The sequence below is a fragment of the Gasterosteus aculeatus genome, chromosome X (genome assembly GCF_964276395.1).
Source record: "Gasterosteus aculeatus chromosome X, fGasAcu3.hap1.1, whole genome shotgun sequence".
NCBI lineage: Eukaryota > Metazoa > Chordata > Actinopteri > Perciformes > Gasterosteidae > Gasterosteus > Gasterosteus aculeatus.
The window spans coordinates 17,239,988-17,264,113 of NC_135698.1; the positions used below are offsets into that span (position 1 = coordinate 17,239,988).

Below are 24,126 nucleotides of genomic sequence, written 5' to 3' on the forward strand. Positions count from 1 at the left end.
CATGTGGTCACCGACGGCCTTCAGTGTTTCAAAAAGGGATTTCCTTAAAATCACAGAGTGGCTCTGCCATGTTTTCGTGAGCTTGACAACACTTTTGCTTCCGTGTGTTCTGTGACATCTATTAGTTAAACTGTTTGCTGACACGGCAAACACTGGCTGGATTTAGGCAGCACAAGTTATACTGTCAACATCTGTGTACTGGGAAGTGTTTATTATTAAAGGGCTCTGATTCAGGATGAAGAATGCATGTTCAAGCTGTGAGGAGAGCTGTGCTTTCCCACTTCCTGCACATTTGTGTTATTTGTTTATAAAGGTTTATAAATAGATGTTGGCCTACTTAGAAGCAGTTTTTGATTTTATTTGTCTCTTATTTGAAAATGAATGAGAGAGAATGTGACCAGGGTTTATAGTGAAAGTCTGGCCAGATGTTTAGTTTAAACCATCAATGAATATGAAGTTTTGCCCATAGAACATAGACACCTGTGTACTGTGTACATTTCTTCGTCCATCCACAAACTTTATGTCACTCTCACGACACACAGTGAAGATTATAAAACATCAGCGTTCATTGGACCGGCTCTCAGTCTCATCAGTTGGCTTTTTATGTCTCTTTATATTAACTGTTGCTATTAGGTTGCAAGCTAAGACAGTTTGGAACATCTGCGATGAGGTGTTATCTGGCTAAATGTGTTTCTGCTTAAAACTGAAGGAGAAAAGATTGTCACCATAACCTCTGTAAAAAGATTCAAATGTCTTGATCAAAAGCACATATTGGTACTTCAGCGAAGACTGCAGCACCACATTCCCTCTCCCAAAGAAACTCACCAATGTGCCTTTACAGACGTCGCAGCAGCCAGCGGGAGCAAAAAGGAAGAGGGATCACTGAAGCACCGTGTGTGTTGATTCCACCATCTGTGGCCTTGGTTTCCTCCACCGCCGAGGTCAAGGCCACTGCAGTCGACCCAGGAGGGGGGCAGGCGATCCATGGAAGTGAGAGTAACGACAAATGATGTGTCGACAAAAGCAGTAAACGGGATTCTTGAGTTCAAAAATCCCTTTTACTGCTTTACATACAAAGCAGATCCTTCCTCACAAACGAGAGGTTAAAAACTCTTGGAGTCTTGGCACTTTTGAGAAAGCGTGATTCATGTCGGCAGTCGAAGAGTTGAACCGAAGCACAGTTGCTTCCGTGCCGCTCAGGCTGATGTTGAATTTTTTAAAAACAACCAGTTGATGACTGTGGGCACGTCGTGTTCTCTGGCGCATCCCGCCCGGCGGCCATAAGACGTCAAAGTGCTCCTTTCCTTCACTCAGCATCGTGTTCGTTTCATTCTTTTATGAACATCTGCTGGCACTTTGGGCCATAACACTTTTACCATGTGCCCCGGCAGCAACGCTGCAGACCTGAAAGAAACCCTCACTTTCCCCCCTTCAGGCGAGCCAGGTGTGTCGCATTGAAAGTGACGGCGCACGAAGAGAAGTTAAGAATAAGCTAAGTAATGTAAATGTCAGTCGCAAAGCACGACCAGACCAGTGGCATCAGGGCATTACGATTTCTTTATGACACAACAATTTTAGCCCCGAGCTGGATTCGTATCAACAACCGTCCCCTTCTGGAAAAGAGTTATCTCATCCAGGCTCCAGCTGTGTCTGATGGAAAAAGCCTAAAAGAAGGCAAAGTTGAGCCACCACTTCCTCGCGCAGACGAACCCGGGAGAAGTGCACAGCTAGCATTACTTTGGCAGCACCGAAAGGTTTTGGAACTTTTTCCCGAGGTGTCACTTTACGACCATTGAGGCGTTTTTGCTGCGCTGATTCTCTGTGGTGTACAGTACAGAAGTGTGTGTGCAAGGCAAACTTAATGAAGTCTGAAAGTAGAGTCTAAAACCACCACATTTAGTCTGCTGATTTATGGTTCAAACTCAACTGCAGTCAGTCTTTGGTTTTTTAAGTGAACTCGATGACGCCTTTCCTCATGAAGGTGACATCACTCCGCCGGTTTAGTTGCATACCAGAGCCGGCGAGAGCCAGAAACGTTACCATCACACCCAGGCATTCAAATAGAAACATCTGGATATTTTTCGTTTTAAAGTTGAAAAGATTGGGAGTGCAACTGTAACGGAGCCTCCTTTAGCATCACTGTTATGTCAACACAACAGAGCGGAACTGTGGACATATGACGGAACCAAACATACAGACGTGTTTTTAGGGTTAAAACAGAAGCGGTAGCTCATTGTTATTTTCAGCCATGCCAACAGAGCTGTTGATTTTGAGCCATTCAAATGAAAGGTTTTGCTCCCGAAACATCTGGAACAGATTAAAGGGGGAAGTCTTTAACATATTGGACCAGATTAAAGTTTGGCATTCATCAGCGGCCTCCAAGAAACAACACAGTCGGAGGGCTTGATTTATTTATTTACCCCAAACCTGTATTGCTGTGGATCATCATAGATGGCTTTGACCGTAGCTGCCTAGTTTAGTACATATCTAGTTTAGTACATATCTAGTTTAGTACATATCTAGTTTAGTACATATCGGCCAGACACAGATCCAACATGAAACTACTGTATCTGTGATTGTGGGGTGAACGGTCACTTTAAGTTAAGCAAACGTCCCAGTGATCCGTCCTGTGGTTATCGGAGTATTTGACAGAAAACCAAAAAGCTACGTCCCGAACCGGTGCCAGCCACAGCGTTACCATGGCTACAAACGCAGGGAGAACAGCTTCCTGCTCATAACACACAGATGGTAGACATAACAGATTGCCCCAACTCTCAATCTGAGGTGAAGAACTCTCCTTTCTTGTGACACATTCGCTTGCGTGTCATTTGTTTTGGTGCAACGTCACTGTTTACGCGAGCTCGTGGCCGTCCGGGCTTTGATTATATTCAGGACAAACTGTTTGTGTGTGTCATCACATCTCGCTCACAAATAACCTTGTCTACCAAGGAAGGTGGAAAATAACTGAGAGAACATGACAACAGAACGGAAAACCAGGGCAAATTGGATAAAAGTGGAGGAATGCTTCTGCCTCCCAGTTCCTTTGGTAAACTGTTTGTTGTGTGTGCTTAACAGAGGAGTTCTACGGGTAAATGTGAATATCAATATAACAATAAAACACTGGATTGGTGCACATGGAACATCTGCATGGAAACAAACAAAAAGAAGAGAAGGACAGCAAGGGATCAACCTCATTGACTTTTATTAACAGTTTAGGTCCCCTTCCCCCTCAAGTGACATTTGACTTACGGAAAGTCGCCATCTGTTTTTTCAGAGACTGAAACTGACGCCTAGAGTTCCTCCAACGTCCCCTGTCACACACACACACGTCAATGATCACCTGTGTGAAATGCCTGGCATTCAACCTGTCATGCAGCTTTGGGGCGCGACATAGAAGTGTCGTTATGGAACCGAATTGAGCACCTTTTCGAATGTCTTCTTTTGCACCTACATCTCTTTCATTGGCCCAGAATCCGTCTTCTCATTTGGTGTCCGTTACGGCTTCGCTGTGGAATGTGTTTTTTTTTTCTTTCTCCAAATGCGCCCTTCTCATTTTTCCCAAGGAACAGATTCAATTGCAAAACCAGAGACCACAACACCAATTTCCATTCACCTAAACAGCTCAGTTTAAAATGTCTGAGTTCTTTGGTCTCGGAGAAACTGCGACGAGTGCAAATGCTGACAGGAAAGAAAAATTGCTGATGTATGAAGAGCAAAAATAATGTTCAAAAGTAAACACAAACAACACCACATGTAGACGGCAAAGAGTCTGCACGTGTGGCCTGAACAGTAACTGAGACTCATATCTGAGTCACGCACACAGACTATTTGTTTAATGAGAACGCTGCACCGTACCAGCACTTTTCTTGCTTGGTTGAGAACCGTCTAACTTCTTATTTTGACTCTCACAAATCATCTACATCCAAATCAGTGTCCCACAGCCGACAAGTCCACACCGCCTCCAGGCGACGCACTTCTTGGTGTAATTGTAAGTAATGCTTACGGGTCTCATCAAACCGCAAGTTGCCACGAATTTAGTTTTTCTCTTGTTAAACCGAATGAGTAATGTAACTGGTTTGCTTGTAAACATCTCTTTCAAGCAGTGAAGAGAAGGACGCTGATCCTCAGAGTCACTTCAATCTCAGTCACTAAATGTGAGTATTAAAATGTTAAAAGCGACACGTCACTGTGGTCACAGCTGGAAGGAGAGCATTAAGGTCGTTTTAATAAAGGAATACTTCTACATTTTGGAAGCTGTTCCCTTTTGCTTTCTGTCTTGGCAGCCTGTTAGCATAGCTTAGCGTAATGCCTGGAAAGGGGGGGGGGAAGCTCGCTCTGTCCACGGCTAACTAACACCAAACACAAAAAACTTCATTTTTTGACTCCTGTTTGAAAACAGTTTCACTGGGTGTTAAACCGGCAAGAAAAGCCAAATTGAAGTTTTTACAATCTGCATTTTAAATGAGTGAGTATTAGATCAGCTTTGGCGTGAGCTAGGCTAGCTGCTGCCCACTTGGCTTCATGCTAAGCTAACATCCGCTAGCTGCAGCTTTGTAATCAACAGACGAAACAATTGAACGAAACCCAAGAAAACTAAAGTATTTTAGTTATTAGAGGGCTACAGATGATTGCAATGATATCATGTGGTTTTATTTGTGCATTAGATGTTGTTTTAAAATACTTGACATGAAAAGCACATCATGCTGCTTCTTCACCCAGACAGACTACATGAATGTTGATGTTCCGCCTCCCGAAACCACTCAATACAATTCAGCTTTATGACTTTCAATTTCATGATGGTTGTTTAAATCAACCTGCTGCAACATAAAAATAATATATATTGTTTTCAACCGTGAATAAGGGGATCGATCAGAGCAGTAGTTGACTCATTTCACTCGCTCACCCACTCATAACCCCCCCCGCCCCTCTCCACACACACAAACACACACACACACACACACACTAGTGTATAAAAACATGTGCAAACTTGTTTCTAAATACAACTTAAATGTAATAATTCCCCTCAATAAGACTCGAGCCATTAGACAGACAAACGGCCCATTTACAAATATTCCATCACATCCTTAAAAGGCACTTTAAATGCGTTAAAAGCAAGAAAACAAAGTTGATTTTTGTCTTCTACATGGTGCAATGTTAAGACAGAAAAGTGTGACTTGAATACAATACCAGTTTCAAATCAGGAAAAACCCAATCAGGCCACTCAGCACAATTCCATGTATGCAGTGTACTTGTTTGGCCAGAGATACGATCTTTTCAAGGTTCAAGGAGATAAATCAGTGAGTGGATTGTTCACCAGATTATGAGGGAGGGATAGAGGGAGGGTGGTGGGTTGGGGTGGGGGGGGGGTGCATGATGTTGCCGAGAAGGGGACACTTTGGGAGCAGAACCCGTTTCGTGGTATTACACTTTACAACAATCAGCTACTGATTCGCTATGAATCTCGATCTCAATGTTACAAACACCTTAAATGATGTAAAATAAACAATATGCTGTGCCATTGTCTATGTGATGAGTATTTCAGGAATAAAAAGTAGTAGGTCTTGGAAAACAAAAAGTCCATTTGAATCCATCAAAGTAAAAGACTGTTTTTGTACCTCTTTCTGCAAACTATTGCTCAATTTATCTCCACGTCTTTCCCATCTGGACCAGACATGCCGAACACGTAGCGCCTCTGTGAAAGAGTCAAGCCTCGGGCCTTCCCTTCTCGTCCGTGTGTGCGTTTTTGGCATCTAGAACCGGGCAGCAGTCCCTGTGTCTTCACAGACAGTCGTACATGCGAAGTGTGCGCTCCAGCTGCTGGACGACGCGCTGGTAGAAGGCGATCTGCTCCGTGAGGTAGGCCTGCATCATGTCTTTGAAGTCCACCTCTCTCTGCCGGTGGAAGTGGCTCATCTCGGCCTGCAGGGCGAAGCCGACCGTCCGGCAGCGTTTCCTGATGCCGTCGGCCTCGTCCTGGTCCATCTTCCCTTCGTCGCTCATCCGCTGGCTCTCCTTCACCTTGGCGAAGGCACCTGGGTTATGGAAAGAAATGCAAAAAAAAAATTCAACGGCATGGTGTCGTTACACAAAGATAACAACGAATAATCCACAGATATAATATACACATACAAAATATATTAAATAGCATCGTCAAACCAATACCTCTTTACCCTCCGAAATCCACTCCTGTAAATCTGCACAGAAACAATTACTGTTGGTTTCTGTTGGATATCACACCTTCTAGTTGCAGTATGTTTGTTGACGGGTTCTGACCACGTTAACCCGGACTGACCGTGACGTCGCTTTCCAAGAAGGAATGAGGCGGGCCGATGGCTTGTTCCCACACTGCCTTTCCCAAGCAGACCATGGAGTCTGCCTCAGTCAGCCTCCAGCCGGGCTCGATCTCAGCAGGAAGACTGATTTGTGCCGCGCGGAAAGCCAGCAGCACTAGTTTCCGCCTGCAAGACGCTACGGCTTTTATGTATCTGCTGCAGGTTTTATCCACTAACTCTATTTTTGAGTTCGTGCTGCCCTGGATTTCAGATGGAATTCCTGGCAGAAGTCTGGGAAAGCATGAACAGCACTTTGAGTGTGTTTGCAAAAAGGAGGCATGTGCACTACAGTCTGCGGCAGTGACCTACATTCATGTATTCTGTTTTCCACATGAGAGGAGAATGTGCATCACCAGATAGCATGACTGTGGGACATAAAGGAAAGGCGTATATAGTGGTGTGTGTGTGTAGATATGCATGATGGGGATCAGCTTTCCTGGATCAGCTAATGCAAAATCTCATCACAAAGAAAGTTTCATGCAGCCTTCCTCGCTACATCTGCTACATCTGCTACATCTGCTTCCTAAAATGATGCAAAACTACACTATTAAAGCCAAAAATAAAAATGACAGAAAGAGAAACCGTGGCCCGATAAAAAGCAACGCTGTGTAACAAAAAACACATTCCCCCTTCCTGCTTATGGCCTTGTGTCTATTTTTACAGCGCTCGCCGGGTTTGTGTATCTGGCCCGACCTCTACGGCGAGAGAATCAAACCGTTTCACATGTGACAGCTTCACGGGTCTGTGCTGGTTAGATACAGACGAGAGGAAAGGGAAGAGACAACGGTGTGCGGGGGGGAGGAGGGATAACACGGGGGCTCTTCATCTATCTTCTAGCCCTCCGACCCACATCGAGAACGGAAGTCCCTCCTTCGATAATCTGTATATATTTACCCTGTGTGTTGTTTGTGTGCTTTTTCTCCACAAAGCTCCACGCAGCAGGGTTTAGTAAAGTGTCTCATCTCATTTGAACTCGTTGACCTGTGACCATGTTTCCGCTCACAGCTGATTAAATATATTCCTCCAGTTCCTCCGCGCGTCATTAAACTGCAGTTTGGCCTCTTGAATTTGTTCGGATCAGCTGTTCAGACCGAACGTATCAGACAGCATGAGCTGCTTTTTACGGGGGATCTTACTGTAACGGGCGTCTTTAGGGAAGCCGAATGCAGCATGGCTTGAATTAAACGTCATTAATAAACACTGTGCGCTGGTGAATGTTTGTGCTGTGAGGAATTAGCTTTTATGACCTGTTGCAAAACTAATACTTTGGGAAACTGTTATTCTGGATGACCTGAAATGACTCCATTATTACAAAGACTTCAGAGGTTAAGTTAATCTATTGCTGATTGTATCACAATCTTCTCGACTAGAGTGTGTGTTTGTGTGTTTAACTGAAAGCACGACACATCCCATCCCAGAGGAACTGGCCTCAATGTGTCTCGGCGCAAACATGCGTTAAGATAATGTGCTACGTCGTGGTGCAAGAAGGGTCTGAAAACCGACAACAGAATAATCGGAATGAGTCATCGGTGTATTGTTACAAACACAGGGAGAACATATCGTGACTGAGAAAGATTAGTGGACTTTATTCACGTTGGACAGACGAGTAAACAGAAACGTTGTTCAGCTGAGGACAAATGAGGCTCGTCACCGCAACACACGAACCATTAGTGGAGGGCGGCGTGTGTGTGTGTGTGTGTGTGTGTGTGCCTGCTGATGTCTGAGTTGATATCTCAATAAGCAACAACATTGCAGATGGCGTCTTCCTGGAACCCATTTCCCCGCGTCCACACCAGACGGAGGAAAACAACGCCTGGGTTCATTTATGTGAAATACGTGGCGCGCTGACACCACGCTGCCTTCTAAATCCGCTCATGTTGACCACGCTAACGGTAAGAGTCCGTGTGGAGGACGGCAGAAATAGCAAAAAAGCTATTGAAGTATGTATTTACATCCGTTACAAAGACGTATGTTTATTTGGATGAGTTGCTGGTTTAACTGGGCCTTCTGGAAGAGGAGCAGAGTGCACGGCAGGGTCAGAAGGACTGTGATAACCTGCCAGTGTTTGACGTTAAAAGCCTCGACGGTACACAAACATGCGAAGGGCGGCTGCTGAGTCAGCTAATCGTCGGTCACGTACACAGATAAGCGCTCACGGCCGGAGATAGAATATAAACCATTTGGGGCCTCTTGAAGTGTCTTTTTCCATTCGTCTTTGGGGCTAATTGGCTGCAGGGAAATGAAAGAAATATTTCCAATTCTGTCTCTTTTTTTTGTATTACTTAAGGGATGAGGAATGTGCAAAACAGAACCACCCTGTGCAGCCTGCTCAGGAGTTACCAGAGAAGCTTCATCTGCGACCGGGGCAATTTCCTCCGCTCGCTGCATATTACTTTGTGCGCGTTTGACCACAACTGCAACGATTACACTCAGAGAAATAAGACATTGAGCTTCCCGAAGCTCAGATATTAGCTCACAATGTAAGCTGCGCAAATAGAGGTTCAACAGATGTTTTTGGGTGGAATGGGCAGTGAGAATCGGATTTTAAACTATTATAAACTTTAGTTCCAGGCGGACGGTGTTACAAATCTGTGCATTGATCGAGATCAATTGCCACTCGGATCTTTCCACATACATCTGAAGAGGTTATTTCCTTTTAGGTTTGCTGCGTTTGTAAGAAAAAAAAGTGGATTATCACAGTGAAATAAAAAAATGTGGTGGATTTGGAGAAAAGTCATTTTTAAGCTGTTATGTCATCACCCATCAAGCACAATAAAAGGTCGTCTCAACATTAACTCTGACATCACAATTGTTTTGTGTAGTGACGTCCCCTCGGGGCCCTTGTGACTTTGATTTAATCCAAAACAGATTGTGCTGTTTTGTTTGGGAACAGATTGATGATTTCCTCGGAATCGTTTGCCCTGTTTGTCTACCGAGAAGTGCTGCAATGACTTGACGCGTGACGCCTGTGATGACGGATGTTGGGTTCCTGATACCAGATGAAACACTTGTCCTCTCTCCGTGCCGACCCCGAGCATCTCGTCAGCGTTACCATGACTACAGATAGATTGCCAGACACGCAGATGGGTAAATACTCCTTCCCAAGGTGACAAAGAAGATGACGTTTCACTTCTGGTTTGCTTCAGCTTTCGAAGGGCGGAGCCAGAGAGACTATTAATCTGTGAGCTGATGCCAAGAAACGTCGATCAAAACATGAGCAGATGCAGATGCCTTGGATGAATTATATTTTCCATTCATTCCTAACAATGCAATGAGTCAATCTTCATAACCCCCCCCCCCCTTTTCCTGCTCAGGCTTCACATGGGACTGTAGCATATCCCAGCATGCATTGGGAGAGAGGAGCGCACCCCGGATGGGTTGCGTGTCTTTCACAAGGCCACAAACATCCACACCCACAAGGCTTTGCTGGGGCCTGTCAGAGAGACCCAGGTAAGTGCTCTCCAGCTCCAGCATTTGTCAATTTGTCATATGATCTGTGTGTTGAGCAACGTTCAACTTTGCACAAGCGAACCAGCAAGGCAGAGTTCCCATTGAAACTAATGAGGAGGCTGACGTATTAGTAGAGAGACTGTTGCAATTGCGAACATGGCTTTAAGAGCTACAGACTACGTGTCTAGTCTTAAACTTCTTCGGAGACATCTGTAATCTCCTTCCTTGTGAATCAGCGGGCCAGCACAGACAGGAATGCACAGGCATGTGGAAGAAGGGGGCCCGGCCTCCTTTCAGGTGTATGAGCAAGCAAACGGGGGAGGGAACACGTTTGCTCTCATAGTCACCGCAGACAAGGCCACAAACAATAGATGCTCAAAGGGAACGGGAGTGCATCCCTCGCCAGGGTGCACCGACTCGCCGCTTTGGTTACCAGCTGGCGGCGCGGGTTCTTAATCTTTGTCAAACAATACAAACATGACAAAGACGTAATTGTGTGCAGGCCCGATAAGAAGAACCCCCCCCCCCAGCACCCGTTGCGGATCAAAGGGGGCGCAAAACCGATGGAGCCTGCACGTGGTTTTGTAACGGAGGACAACTAACCTGTTGACCAGATTGGGAGTCTGGCTGGTGTCTGGGCAGCGTCCCAAAGGAGCCGGCTCAATGTCAAACTGAATAATGCTGCGCTCTGGTGTGGATCACAGGAGGTTCTATCCCGCTATCAGCTACAGCCCAAAGAGGCGGGGGGGGACACGTTCTATATAAGATTCAAATGCCAAAAAAATGTTGCTTTTATCATGTCATTTAAGACCTTGTACTTCGAACTACGAACTACGAGTTCCAGTGAATCATCCTGTTTGTGTCATATTCTGTATATATACAACAATCGGACCTCAATTGTTCTCCTCAGTCTCAGGCCACACAGGTGAGTCAGATCCAGCTCGCATGCAGAGGCAACGGATCATGTGATCCGATCAGCTGATACCCGCTGTGGGGCGTGTCGGTTTCACGCTATTGTGAACGCTTTGTGTTTGGTCAAAGCTTCATGAGATGGTTTTGAGTCAGATTAAAAAGTTAAAATACCGTTTCTTGCCATGTACAAAATGGACAGTACGTGATATCTGCTTTAATCTCAGGAATACGGTGAAAGACCTCCTCCTTAGTGGCTACACATCTAATATTCATTCACCAGAGCAGCTTAGTTTATGATAATGTACAATAGACACCAGAGTGCATGTCCAGCATTACCAGCAGGCACTTGTTACAAATGAACCTCTCGCACTAAAGCCACAGGCCCTTTTATTCTATAACAGTGCAAAAGGAATCAACCCTGTGAGTCCACATTTTGAGGGGTATTCAAATGAGATCAAGGTATTTGGGGATAGTTCTGGGAGAGGCTCAAAGTACAGCAGAGCCCTGTCAGGAGTCTCTGTGACAGAACGGGTTTACATTCCATCATTATTGAAACCGGGGCTGGTTGGAGATTGAGCAACACCCAAAAGATAATTTAAATCAGTTGGGTCGAAGCCAAAACAGGACTGACAAAGTAGCAGAAAGATATGCTCACTTTTTTTTCTGACAAAGCCTTCCTCCTCCCCGGATCCGTTTTACCACAAGGCCACATGCAGATTCCTGCCCTGCAGCACATCTCAGGGACAGTTAACATTCCTGCAGTTCACATGCTCACCAGGATCACAGTTAAAAAAGATCCCGAGCTCCTCCAGAACTCAGCGGAAGGACAAAGTCAGGCAGGAAAAAAGGCAACGGGGTCGAGGAGAGGAGGAGCGGTGCACCGGGAAAAGCTTGATCTCAGCTCTGTGTGTTCTGAGTGTTGCCACAGCTGTATGTGGTTCAGCACAAGTCACATCAAGGGAAGTTATTGGGCCGGCTGGGAAGCCTCGTCAGAGGAAAAAGGTCTCTGTATTCACCAAAACGCCACTTCACAACCTCCCTGCAGACATGTGTTGTTGTCTTATGTTGAGTACTGTATAGTTTTATAATACCTGAGTTTTCATTCCCAATTTGTGTCATTTTTGTCTCATCTTTAAGCCCAAATTACAGATGTACAGAACATACTTTCTCCACTCACCCCTGTTCGTGCATGGCCATGTGAACATGTAGGGGATCTCCACCTTATAACCACTATAATGGGCGGGAATGTAACTTCCCCTGCGGGGCTCCAACCATTCAACACTTATATTTCATTGCCAGATATCTCAAAACGTTGGCATGTGAAAGCGAAACTATCTCCTCTATCTGACACCAGGGCGGGTTGATAATAACCAAATTGTATTTTGTGATTTGGGTGCACTGGCTTTTTGATATCATTCAGATGACTTTGCTTTTCATTTATTTGTGGGTGGAGTGACTAAATGCGACTGTAACACAGATGACCTCCGCGATAACGATGACCGGCTGTTGGAAGGGACCACGATCACATGACCACATTTAGCAGCAGCCCTTTCCTTCTTACAGCTGGGGCAGAATATTATTATGCCCGTTCTAACAGGGCTCACACGGAAACAAACCGGGGAGAATTCATATTTCACCGTGACGTTCATGGAAATGAGACAAGAGTATTCAAATTGGTTGGTTACAGTGACAGGAAGATGGTTACTGAGTAACCACAATTACTCCATGCAGTGCTGTATGCAGCCAGCTCCACTCAGGGTCAGGAATTTAGAATTGGGCACCTTTCAGATAACCTGATAAAATATCACTTATCCATGAGCTGCTACCTGGACGGCGGATGTCACGCTGTCGGTGGTAACGTTACGTGTGTGTGTGTGTGTGTGTGTGTGTCCTGCAGGCTCACAGCCTGACACATCTGCAGCTTGCCTCAATTTAATGGTGTTACAAAGCAGTAACAAGCATTAGCCTCTAATAATAATCAGTACATATGTCTGATGAATCACATTTCTGTGACATGAAGAGCACGATATGTAGCTTGATCACCTAAAATAGGAAGCTGTCTTTGGCCATTCAGTTCAAACCTGAATGAAGCGGCAGGAATGGAAATCAGATGTGGGGCCCAGGGTACATCCCAACATCTGCGCTGCTCATGGATGTAATCTCCTTTTAGCATCTTTCGGTATGGAGACATTTACAGTTTGCATGCATGAGGACAGATTGAAACCACTCGTGGAGCTTTACCTTTCTGTAGATGAATGATGTCGGGGAAGTTGGCGAGCAGGCCTTGGTAGAGCGACAGCTTGTCCAGCATGAGGAAGAGGTCGTACTTGGGTTGCTCCGCGAACATCTCTCCAATGTTCTCGTAGGTGCGGCCCGTATGGGAGATGGCTTTGTTGAGGGCCTCTGAACTTTGGGGAGGATCAAGCATGAACGCCTGGCTCACGGACTGGAAAGAATTTCCCAGCCGCTGGAACTCCTTCCTGAACCCGCCCAGGTGCTTGCGCACCAGCTCCGAGGCGACGTGCGTGAGCTGCATCACGCTGTCGTCCATCTTCTTGGCGAAGAACTTGAAGGTGTCGATGCGCTCCTCCACATCCTGAAGGTCCTGGTGCTCGGTGGGGATCTGCAGGGTCAACATGAAATGGGCTCCCACCATCTCGTCCTTCTCCGCCCGCCTCTTGCCGAGCTTCCACTGCTTGTCGTCGCCGCACATCAGAAAGTGCTCAAAGCCCTCATACTGGGAGAGGACCGGGTGGCTGGTCATGTGGTTCATCCACAGTACCAGTCGCCTCTTGCGCTTTTCGATGAAGTCTTCCTCAAATCGCCCCGTGGCCTGCTTCTCGGGCAGGTGAGGCACGGAGATCACAGTGAACTTGTGCAGCAGGCGGTTGTAGAGCCAGTCGAAATGTTTGTAGCGCCTGTAGACAGGATTCCCCGTGTGGCTCGGCGTGACCCGGTACGAGATGTACGTCTTGATGCCTTTGAACTTGGTCTGTTTCGTGGGGTCCTCGATGGAGCAGGAGAACGGCTGCGGGCTCTCCTTCCACAGGGGCCCCAGGGGGCCCATCTCGATGGTGTACGACTCCGCGATCTTTGCCATCATGGGCACGTCGCCCAGCACGAAGGCCTCCACCCCTGAGCGGACAAAGCTGGAGAACCTGTTCAAGTTCCTGCCCACCATGCTGCCCTTCCTCGAGCTGGAGATGCTGTCCTGTCTCTCCATGTAGGGCTTGGCCCGGTAGTGCACATTTGGGTTGTTGGACAGGGGGCTCTGATGGGCATGCCCGTTGGCCCCGGGGCGGTCCCCGTCGTCCACCACTGTCGACCTGTCGTCCCAGTCATCCCAGTCGTCGTCGTCGTCATCGTCGTCGTGGTTGTAACTCTGCTGCAAGTGCAGCGAGGTGTTCGGCGTCGAGGGGAAATAGGAGGAGTCGTTTCCCAGGGATCCCGCCGGGCTGATGGAGCAGTCGGTCACGTTCGAGTTTGAGCGTGTGCGAAGAATCTCCACGTAGGACGCGGGGAAGAGGCCCCTCTCCCCGCGGCTGTTCTCCCCCTGAAACCAGCCGTCCACCGAGTTCTGGTCGAAGATGACCAGCTCCTCCTTCTCCTGGATGCTGATCTCCTCTTTGTTTTCACTCAGAAAAGTGTAGATTGCTTTGGCTTTCACAGACATGTTGATACTCCAGTGGGTCCTAAAGCACACCAGAAATCGACATGCACATAGCGTCTAGTTTCTGTTGATGCTACTGTCTCGCGTGCCGTGTTGGAAACATCAGACACTAGCTCACTGTAATATTTAAACTCATCTCAAATGACATGGCAAGCGTTGCATCAGGTGTGCAACAGCACAGTGTAAAGTATGTAAAGACCACAACAATTACATAAAGTCCTTCTATTCACAACCCCCCAAAACGTAAATAGACCCTCTTACTTGCATCCTCAGCCCATTGAGGCCATCAGTCTATTGTCCTGCTGCCCAACAATAAGGTCAAGCTACCAATGCTCCATGACACATTAACCTCACAACAGAAATACTCTCTTCCTCCTTTCACATCACAAACACAACAGGTTGAAGCACAAAAAAAAACTGGTTTCACCAAAAGGGCTCCTCCAAAAACCAAACAAAAGCCGGCCCCGTCGTTGTTTTTAATCCTCAGAAACAGCACTGCAGCCTCGCGGGGCGTCGGACGCTCCTCGCCGAGAAGCGGTCCCCGGTGTGGAGGTCTTTAGGTCCGGCGTGGAGGGGAGCGGGGGGGAGGAGGTGCGGGATCTCTGTGCATTGTGAGCCTGCTCCGCGCTCCCTCGGAATGAAACTTCAGCAGCGTTTTCCTTGTAAACAGGTTCTTGCGCATCTTCAGTGGATACTTTGAATTCACCTCCCCCCCCCAACCCCACTCCCAAAAAACAATGCAAAACTGAACAACGTCCTTCTACATCGGTACCAGCGCAGATCGCCGGTCAGCGCTGTTTCTTTGGGTTTAAAGTAGCTCTTTCCACGACGCCGGACTCGGACAATTGGAGGCAAGTTCTCCGTCTTTCTCTTTTTTTCCTTCTCATCAGCTTCTTTACGTTCTTTGTGGAGGAGAAAGTGGCTCCACGTCGCCCCCACCCGGAGGGACCACTCACAGCCGGAACACACGGCTTACAACATCAGGCTTCACACGATGAAGATGGTCACATTTTGCTGCGAGTATCATACTTACACACTGCATGTATTTTATTCAAATATCTAAATACGTTATATTTCTAATCCACAACATTTCAGTATGACCTTTTACTCCACTACATGTACGTGACAGAGTCTGTAACTGAAGATTTAAATAATGAATTGGAATGTAAAGTTATTAGTACCCAACAAATAAAGTATATCTTTGGTACCTTTCATTAGGTAAGATTCTAAATACAGGATTTTTACTTTAGCAAACCCTGAAGTGTTGTAACTTTTATTTAAGTAGAGAGTATCTCTTCGACAACTTAATAAGTCAATGAAGTGCAAAAGTTTGCTGTGTAAAACTCCGGGTTACTTTTCAGCATTTAGTCGGCCAACCAAATCTGTCCGTTGGTGGGAAAGATGACAGCGTGACGTCTTAGCAGCAGCCTCCCTCACTGTCCAAGGTATCTATTTAGCTTAATGACCTTATTACTGCTGATGTCTGACTGAACTCGCTGTCAGATCCGTTTTTTTAAGGTCCGATAGTGTAGCGAGTAGACATTTATAGCAGCAATGTAACGCTCCACAACGAGTGTTGCTAACGACTGGGCCCGGCTAACAGTACGCTAGCACGGTTAGCACACTGCTAGCAAGATGAATAGCTTAGCTAACTGGTTAGCTTTAGCAGTCGCCGAGCTTTTTAATAACTCCGCGTGGATGTAATATAACGTTAGGTAACGTTACATGTGCGAATATTATGGTTGTGTTATGCGGATAAAACGCTCCCCAACCCGATACGTCACATTGTGTTGTAGCGCCAGCTGACGTTTTGCCAATACGTAACGTTAATGGAACTGGTGTCACGTTATCGTTTAAAGTTAATTTCCTCTCTATTTCTAATGGAGCAAGAACTCAGCCACTTGTCGAGGCTGCAGATGCAATATTACACGTCGAAATGATACTTATTCTTGTGACTAGTTACTGTCACAATGTAATAATGATGGTATCATACTAAAGCCTAACGTATTTTCATAATGAATTGCTCATTCATCTGTGAATCTTTTGATTGTTTGAGCCTCTTAAAGGATCTGCAGATTATATATGCAGACATCAACGTGGACGTGATCAATCTGATATTACTATTAGATGCAGTCGTAATGTGTACACATGGGTCATTATTGTCATCCATAATATGGCAAAATTATGTTTAGAATAGCAGTGCATAATAATGTTATGTTTGTAGTCAAATGTCGAATTAAAAGGCAGCTAAGAAAACAGCTGCCACAATACTGAATATGGTTGCAGTAAATGACGGATTCAATCCGACTTTATTGCATTTAATTCATCAACCAGCTTTCCCCTTCAACAGAGTCCCCATGGATGACCTGACCAAAGCCCTCTCGGCCAGCTTCGCTGTGTCCAAGGAGCCCAACAGCACCGCCGCCCCCCACCCCCGGCTGGCCCAGTACAAGAGCAAGTACAGCGTGCTGGAGCAGAGCGAGCGCCGGCGACGCTTCCTTGACCTGCAGAAAAGGTGGATCTCATCACAGTTCAGTGTTATTTGACCCTGGAGTTTTTAAATCGTTATCTCAGTGTGGAGCAAATCTTTTCTTGAGTACATTTTCTGAAAACTAGAGCCACTGATTACAGCTTGACAGAGCTTAGGATTTCGTGGCGTGTAGCTGCCCTTACGTGTGTTGTGGCTGCAATTGGAATGCGTGTTTATTTTAGGGCTGCAACTAACGATTATTTTGATAATCGATTAATCGGTCGATTATTTCTTCGATTAATCGATGAATCCGATTTTTTTTTAAACGGCATTAAAAAGCTTTAATTTCCAACCCGAGTAAATAAAAACGTGTCTTAGTCTTGCTAACTGCTTTACTGCTGTTACTAGCGAGCTAACGCTAGCTTGATCAGCTGGATGACGAGTAAACAGGAGGCTTGTTACGTCCCTCACGTCAAAACGGGACAACGTGGACCGGGACCCCCCACGCTCGCACACCTTAGACGACTAGTCGAACAGACGTCTCTCCCTGCGTCATGTGACTCACAACAACTGCCGGCTGCTCTTTCCTCTACGTCGGCTCGGCGCCTTTATTTTTATTTTAGCTCCGCGCGCATCTCCGCAACTCATTGAGTGACGTAATAATCGCGCCACGACGAATCGATAATGAAATTCGTTGCCAACGCTTTTAATAATCGATTTTATCGATTCGTTGTTGCGGCCCTAGTTTATTTCAATGTGGTGTTAACACGTGGGGGATTTACCAAATGTTTTCATCATCAGTAAAAGGTTAAACTACGTTAACCATGCGCGGCGTCTGGCTGATGGGGACTGGACGGGGGCAGACAGCGATGGAGAGGAGGACATGGAGAAGAAGGAGGACGGGGAGCAGGACGACCACACGGAGGAAGAGGGGATGGAGATTGAGAGGAGGAAGCTGCCAAAGCATTATGCGAACCAGGTCAGTGTTTCATGTCACATTACTATAAAGCTATTATTCCTGTGTGAAGGACAACACATCCGAGCCAGCAGAGGGCGCACAAGCTTCTACAGTGTGAGCCTATCGAGCAGATGTGGCTGGATTCTGTGTTGATGCAGTTGAAATGTTGCTTTGATGTCAAGGTTTGTCTTCCTCCTCAGATCATGCTGTCAGAGTGGCTGGTGGATGTGCCGTCAGATCTGGACACTGATTGGATGATGGTGGTCTGTCCCGTGGGGAAGAGATCTCTTATTGTTTCCTCCAAGGTAAAAACATGTCCCTGCCTTTCTGTAGCTTCCCACAATGTCTTGCTGCTGTACCTGGATTTATATTTCTTTTTTTCAATTCACCGAGGGGATTTTTTTAAAAATTTTATTTATACTGAAGGTTCACCACATTTAGAAACACCAATATGAAAAAGCGCTTCTGCAAGCGCCTTTTTATTTCCTATGAGAAGTGGTTTCCATCTCTACCTCCAGCCCTGAAAAGTCTTTCCACTTCCACAATTAGACGGTCTCAACCAAAACAGGGTAACAACTCACAACTTATGTCATGTAAAATTAAAATTGTGCTTCTGCTTTTAAGATGACAAGGAGACTACGCTTGCATTTTTTATGTTACATTATGCACTGAATTTATTTATTATTTACCGTAGATTCCTGACTAAGCCACAACTTTTTTCCCACGCTTTGAACCCTGCGACTTATACAACGGTGCGGCTAATGTATCATTTTCTGGACGCGTGACGTGACTGCCTTCAGACGGGGGGGAATTTCTGAATGACCGTTCGAACGCTCTGTTACAACGATGTTGTTTCGTATCACTGTGCTTTTGTTGGTGGGTGTACAGAAATAGTGGGTAAATGGCGTATACCTGCGTATCACGTAGACTACACCACTGGCTGCACGTAAACTTGCCATTAATGAATCAATGGTGAGACGTTGGAGACGGCAATGTGAAGAACTCCGGCACGAACGACCATTTTTCTGCCGCGTGGACACCTGCGGCTTATATATGTACACATCTTTTGTGTGTGCGTGTGCGTGCGTGCGTGCGTGCGCGCGTGCGTTGCTTTCCATACTGATCAAAGTGAATGAGGTTATTCAGCTCATTTAAGAAGTTCCACCTTTCCCCAGTTCAGTGACATTAAAACACACACACACACAACTTTCCTAATAGCAAACATCATGGTTTTCAGAACCTCATTCCATTATGAGCTTGCATTTTATTTAAATTATAACGGCGGTTGGTTCCCCCCTTTGAAGATGAGCTACATTCTGTGCGCATTCGCACTCAAAATTTAATAATAAGGACGAACCGTTGGGAGTAATTTTCCCAAGCTGGTAACAAAGTTAGCAGTAAGTCTGAAGTGAGATCATTAAAGATTTACACGCAAAGGACCACTTCCTTTGTACCTTTTGTTCTTGTCCGTATATAAGTATTGTTGTTATTATTACCTCCATGATTTAAACTAGCGGAATTCTGAGTTGATTAGAGGCGGTTTTATGAAAAGATACATCGTGCAGACGGATTGACAGCCACTTCTATACGTTTTATTCTTACACTTAAAAACGTAGTTCACAGGGCTTCAAGAATATGATGAAAAGGGGTTTGGTCTTGACACCTTTTAGAAGTGTTGAGAACATCTAAAACAAGAAGTACCAAAAGCACACGGTGTCCTGCACATCTTGTCATGACGACACCGTCTCACCATCCAACACGCCATTAGACTGCAACACGAGAACAAAAAACTGGATCATGAGCAAAAAGAGTAGTGACATTTTGGTAGTCTGCTGCAAAGTCCTCTGACGAAAAGAGGTACAATATTTTATTAATGTTACATTAAAAAAATGTTTTTGTGCCATTTTTCTAAAGCTTGATTCAATAAGGAGGTGGATTATGGGAAATTCAATGCACACTATAAGTGAACCGCTTAATAACTTTCTGAGATTGGACATTTCTTTTTTCCCAGTTCACCTTTGCGGCACAGCGTGTGTTTTTCCCGTGTTAGTGTTAAATGTTAAACTTCATTTATGTATCACCTCGTATTGTAGCCGTTCGGTGGTTGACTGGTGATGAAAAGGCTCAAACGATCAAAGGTTACCCGGCCTGAAACCTTTTTACGTTCAGTGTCTCCGTGGGACCTTCAGGCAAAAAGTGAATGCACAAAATATCCACATGCATGATGCTATATTCCTATTCAGAAGTAAAGTCCTCATCATACTATTTATTGATTTATTTTTGGGTTTCTTTCCCAAAGGGCTCCACCGCTGCGTACACTAAAAGTGGCTACTGTGTGAACCGCTTCCCCTCCCTGCTGCCCGGTGGGAACCGACACAACTCGGCCGTGGGGAAAGGTAGGTGGGCCGGCTGTATGTGGAGCGCAGGAGTACCGAATAGCAGAGGAAGGAACCACACTTTAAATGTAGTTGACACATAAGAAGAGAGGGAGGGGCTCACATCAAGAAGAAACTCTACTTCCAATACATCATTCAGAACCTAAAAGTAATTTTGACAACCAAATAAATTCATTTTTAATACTATGAGGCAGTATAAGTCTTAATCCCTTGTTTTGTGAATAAGAGCTGAGATAAGTGGTTATTGGTCTGTAAACGCCCCCCCTGTGTGTTCCCCGTACAGACTACACGATCCTGGACTGCATTTACAGCGAGGTGGACAGAACGTACTACATCCTGGACGTCATGTGCTGGAGAGGCCACCCGGTCTACGACTGCCCGGTAAGACCGCCGGCTCCAGCTAATTGCTCATGCAGCACAAGCTGGCCCCCAGATGTGCATTTTTTCCCCCCCTTTTCTCTTTTTGCCACGTTGCCCATCTTATTGGCTCGGTACGCACACAGCAGCTTTCCTTTTTTTCTTAGTTGACAGTGTTTGTTTCTCATCAACAGACTGAGTTCCGTTTCTTCTGGCTCCAGTCCAAAGTCCAGGAGACGGAGGGCCTATCGGAAATCGCCAAGCGAAACCCTGTGAGTGACGGGAACAGAGGCTCTTTTCCTGTCTGGATACTGGAACAGATCTTGGGTTTCTGCATGTTGTGTTTCCTGTGCTTTATGCCTTCCTGCACCTGAAGCTTGTCTCAAAGGACGATTAAAGCCAACCGTCCACTGCGGCCTTTGAAACTAATTGGCCACTAATGTGATTATTGCACATAGATCTGGATGATTATGTCGTGAACTTTGAGTTCCCCTTCTTAATCTGTGTGTTCGGAGTGGTGCAGCCAAGCAGGAGCTAAATCAGGCTTAGTCTTTAAAGAGTAAACACTTGGAATGCAGCTTCTCTCATTTGACAAGGAGACAAACTGTGTTTGGAACTAACAGCGTGGCGCTCTGGCTTTGTTTGGTCCAACAGTTCCGGTTTGTGAGCCTGCAGAGCACAGACTGCACGGCAGAGCTGATTCAGAAAGCACTGGCTGCCGAGTACAGCTTCAGCGTAAGACACTTCCCCTTCCCTTCTTTTTGTGACTTTTTTTCTGCCGCTCATCGCAAGTTTTGTAGAGAGTCCGACGGTTCAACTCTTCAGGAAATTGACAGACGCTTTGTTCGCTTCTCATTGTGCTTCCATCGGCCTAATTCTGAATTTCCGGGGGCCACAGGTGGACGGCCTGCTCTTCTACCACCGGCAGACCCACTATACCCCCGGCAGCACCCCCCTGGTGGGCTGGCTACGCCCCTACATGGTCACCGACATCCTGGGCATTGAGGTGCCGGCGGGACCCCTCACCGCCAGGCCCGAGTACGCCAGCCACCAGCTGCAGCAGATCCTGGAGCACAAGAAGCCGTCGAGCGAAGTGCGCCCGGCCAACAGCAGCGGCGGCTACGAGCTGGAGTACCTGTCCACGCCGAGCCAGGACAGCGGGGACACGGTGAACTTCTCCAACCAAAAGCCGAGAGGCGAAGCCACCATGGAGGTCTGAGTGGGAGGCTGAACGAGGTGCAAGTTGCTCACTCTGGGTGCGAGTGCCGGCGGCCCACATACGCCTCTTTAGAATGTCTGCTGAATGGGGTCTTTGCCGATCCGACCGAAGCGCGCCTAATTCTAATCCGGCACTGATCGGGACGCCCTCGGAGTGCCAACTAGCAGAGCTCTGCCTTGCATGTGTTTTTAAACTCTGCCATTTACATTTTGTACCTGTGGCAGAACTCTTGTCTAGCCGCACAGTATTTAGCCCCGAAAGTACGATATGGAGCTTCCAAACCATCGCACACCTACAAAAATGAAGACGAGCGGTGTGATAGAAGTGCAGCAGTCAATATTGCGGACAAGTTTTATTTCTCCTCTGCACTTAAAACAAATAATCGGAAACATCCTTACTGTTTGTTCTCAGTTGTTTGCAGACTGCAACCTTCTTTGTTACGTAACCACCACAAATAATACCGCAATCGCATTGTGGAGCGGCTCACTCGTTTGGACAGCCAATGAGGGCTCTGTGTTTTATAAAGGGGGGGGGGGGGGCGCTCACTGGGCCCCTTCCCCCAGCTTCGATCGATGCAGAATGGCAGCAGTCACTTGGGACTTTTACAATTTAATGTTAAATTTGATTATTGCTTCAAACATGTTTTTAAAGTGTAAGTTTCTAAATAAATACTTTTTTATTGGCCTTCAGCGTGCCGTGTCTTCCCATGTTTGTTTGTTTTTTAAAAACTTTTTAGGGGCTTTTTCTGATTTGATTCAATACTCGGAAATGCATTTAATTATCTTTTCCAAACTGTTAAAATTGCGAAATATTTCTTAAATTAGATTCTGATGGTTTTTTTGAAGGCAATAAAAATATTAAACCGATTCCAAATAAATACATCAAAATGAATATTTAAATTTCATCACAAAACTGGGGTTCTGCAATAAAGAAAAGCTACATACACACTTTTGATTAGGACAAGCTACATTTTTATATTTACTTTATTGGAAGTTCCTTTCAACCGTGATTCTGCAGGAACACCTGAGAGCGGACTGCGCGTGCACGCTGACTGGAAACTGCTGATGTTCACAGTAATGCTCAGACGTGACTCATTCTGCTGACAGCGGCGCACATCAGCAGGATTCTCGAGCATCTCTCCGTCTCCGTACCGACGCTGTGTGTTGTGAACTGGAGCTTTCGGTGACGTGTGCCAGCATCTCGTCGGAGACAAGAACTGAAAGCCGAGCATCGCTGCCTCAGGCTGTCACATCTGTGCTGCATGAAGTTTTATAATATCTGCTAGAGAGCCAACCTGATTTGCTTTTTGTTGCTCTGTTTTTAATGAGAATAGTTGTGAAGTAAAATGTGGTTTTAACTAAAAGTGCACAGTCAGTTGGGCAGTGTGCATTTAAAACCACAAACAATTTTAAAGGAACTACCCACATCCTTCAATATTTATCTCGTACCATCATGACATTATAAACTGACATTAGCATTATGCCTCATCTGTACTTGTGTTTAACGCCACGCATGTGATACCAATGCTGACATTTTTGTATTTTTGTGTCCCTGTTACACACACTTGACAAAAGATTTAGGTTGGCTGGAACGACCATCATTTTGTGTATTTGACAATATATTTTCCACCAAACAGTCCAGAAATCCGGCAGTACAAACTGATTTGGCTTCAGCGGGCTTGCGTGCGCTGCAGCAGAACCACAAGTTGTTTCTTTTGTGTTTTTGCCACTGCTCACTTCATCTACGCTAGGAAAAAAAAAATCGGGTTTGCTCCTTTTCTTGCTCTTTCGATGGTATCGCTGTTGCTCTCACCACCTACACGGAACATAAACAGGTGAAAATACCACATTCACCACCCGTCTGTGGGGGATTGTTGTAACTTATTCTGGGAAACGTAAGATCTCTATGAAGCAGAGGGAGGTGCACAATTCTGCTGAAGGAAACTTTTGTTAAACCACAATTACAAAGACTGATTACGCGATAACTCCTGAAAAGCGTTAAACATACCTGATCCGAACAGTAAAATGTTTAGATTTAATAGCTTGCAGGTTGTTGATATTTTATGCATGACTGTTATGTCAACGTGAATGTGGTTTGGGATAAATCACATACCTAAAATATGAAAGTATCATTAGGATGATGCTTCAGAAAACACGATATCAGCGGTTGCATGATGATGGTTACATCATCGATTGTTTCATCTGTGATGGAAATGTGCGCAAAGTCAAATTCCTGCAAAAGCCACCAAAGCATCTGACTCCTCTGGACTTTTAGTAATGAGAGAACAAGATGTTTTACGAATGCATTTCATCGAGTACAGTCGGATGTTGTTTTTTCCTTTCACATTCAGTCACCGCTGTCA

The 24,126-nt window shown here is 45.8% G+C and overlaps 2 protein-coding genes across 6 annotated transcripts; one reads left to right on the forward strand and one right to left on the reverse strand.

The window, feature by feature from the left end:
* Positions 1-3,185: 3,185 nt before the first annotated feature.
* Positions 3,186-14,764, reverse strand: snx33 (sorting nexin 33). The gene is made up of 3 exons (XM_040162897.2): positions 14,626-14,764; positions 12,936-14,386; positions 3,186-6,032 (listed from the first exon to the last, which is right to left on the reverse strand). Exons 2-3 carry the CDS (start codon positions 14,365-14,367, stop codon positions 5,779-5,781), a joined length of 1,686 nt encoding a protein of 561 aa, XP_040018831.1. The 5' UTR covers positions 14,368-14,386; positions 14,626-14,764; the 3' UTR covers positions 3,186-5,778.
* On the forward strand, positions 9,764-22,448 carry snupn (snurportin 1). 5 transcript variants are annotated; one of them, XM_078083160.1, is made up of 10 exons: positions 9,764-9,782; positions 15,726-15,809; positions 16,715-16,879; positions 17,636-17,813; positions 17,993-18,097; positions 20,092-20,188; positions 20,472-20,569; positions 20,740-20,817; positions 21,200-21,280; positions 21,444-22,448. In XM_078083160.1, the coding sequence occupies exons 3-10, from the start codon at positions 16,722-16,724 to the stop codon at positions 21,762-21,764; spliced, it is 1,116 nt and encodes a 371-aa protein (XP_077939286.1). In that variant the 5' UTR covers positions 9,764-9,782; positions 15,726-15,809; positions 16,715-16,721; the 3' UTR covers positions 21,765-22,448. The 5 variants fall into 5 exon arrangements, with proteins under 5 accessions (XP_077939286.1, XP_077939284.1, XP_077939285.1 ...); XM_078083158.1 differs by lacking the exon at positions 9,764-9,782 and adding an exon at positions 14,758-15,215; XM_078083159.1 differs by lacking the exon at positions 9,764-9,782 and adding an exon at positions 15,263-15,582.
* The last annotated feature ends 1,678 nt before the right edge of the window (positions 22,449-24,126 follow it).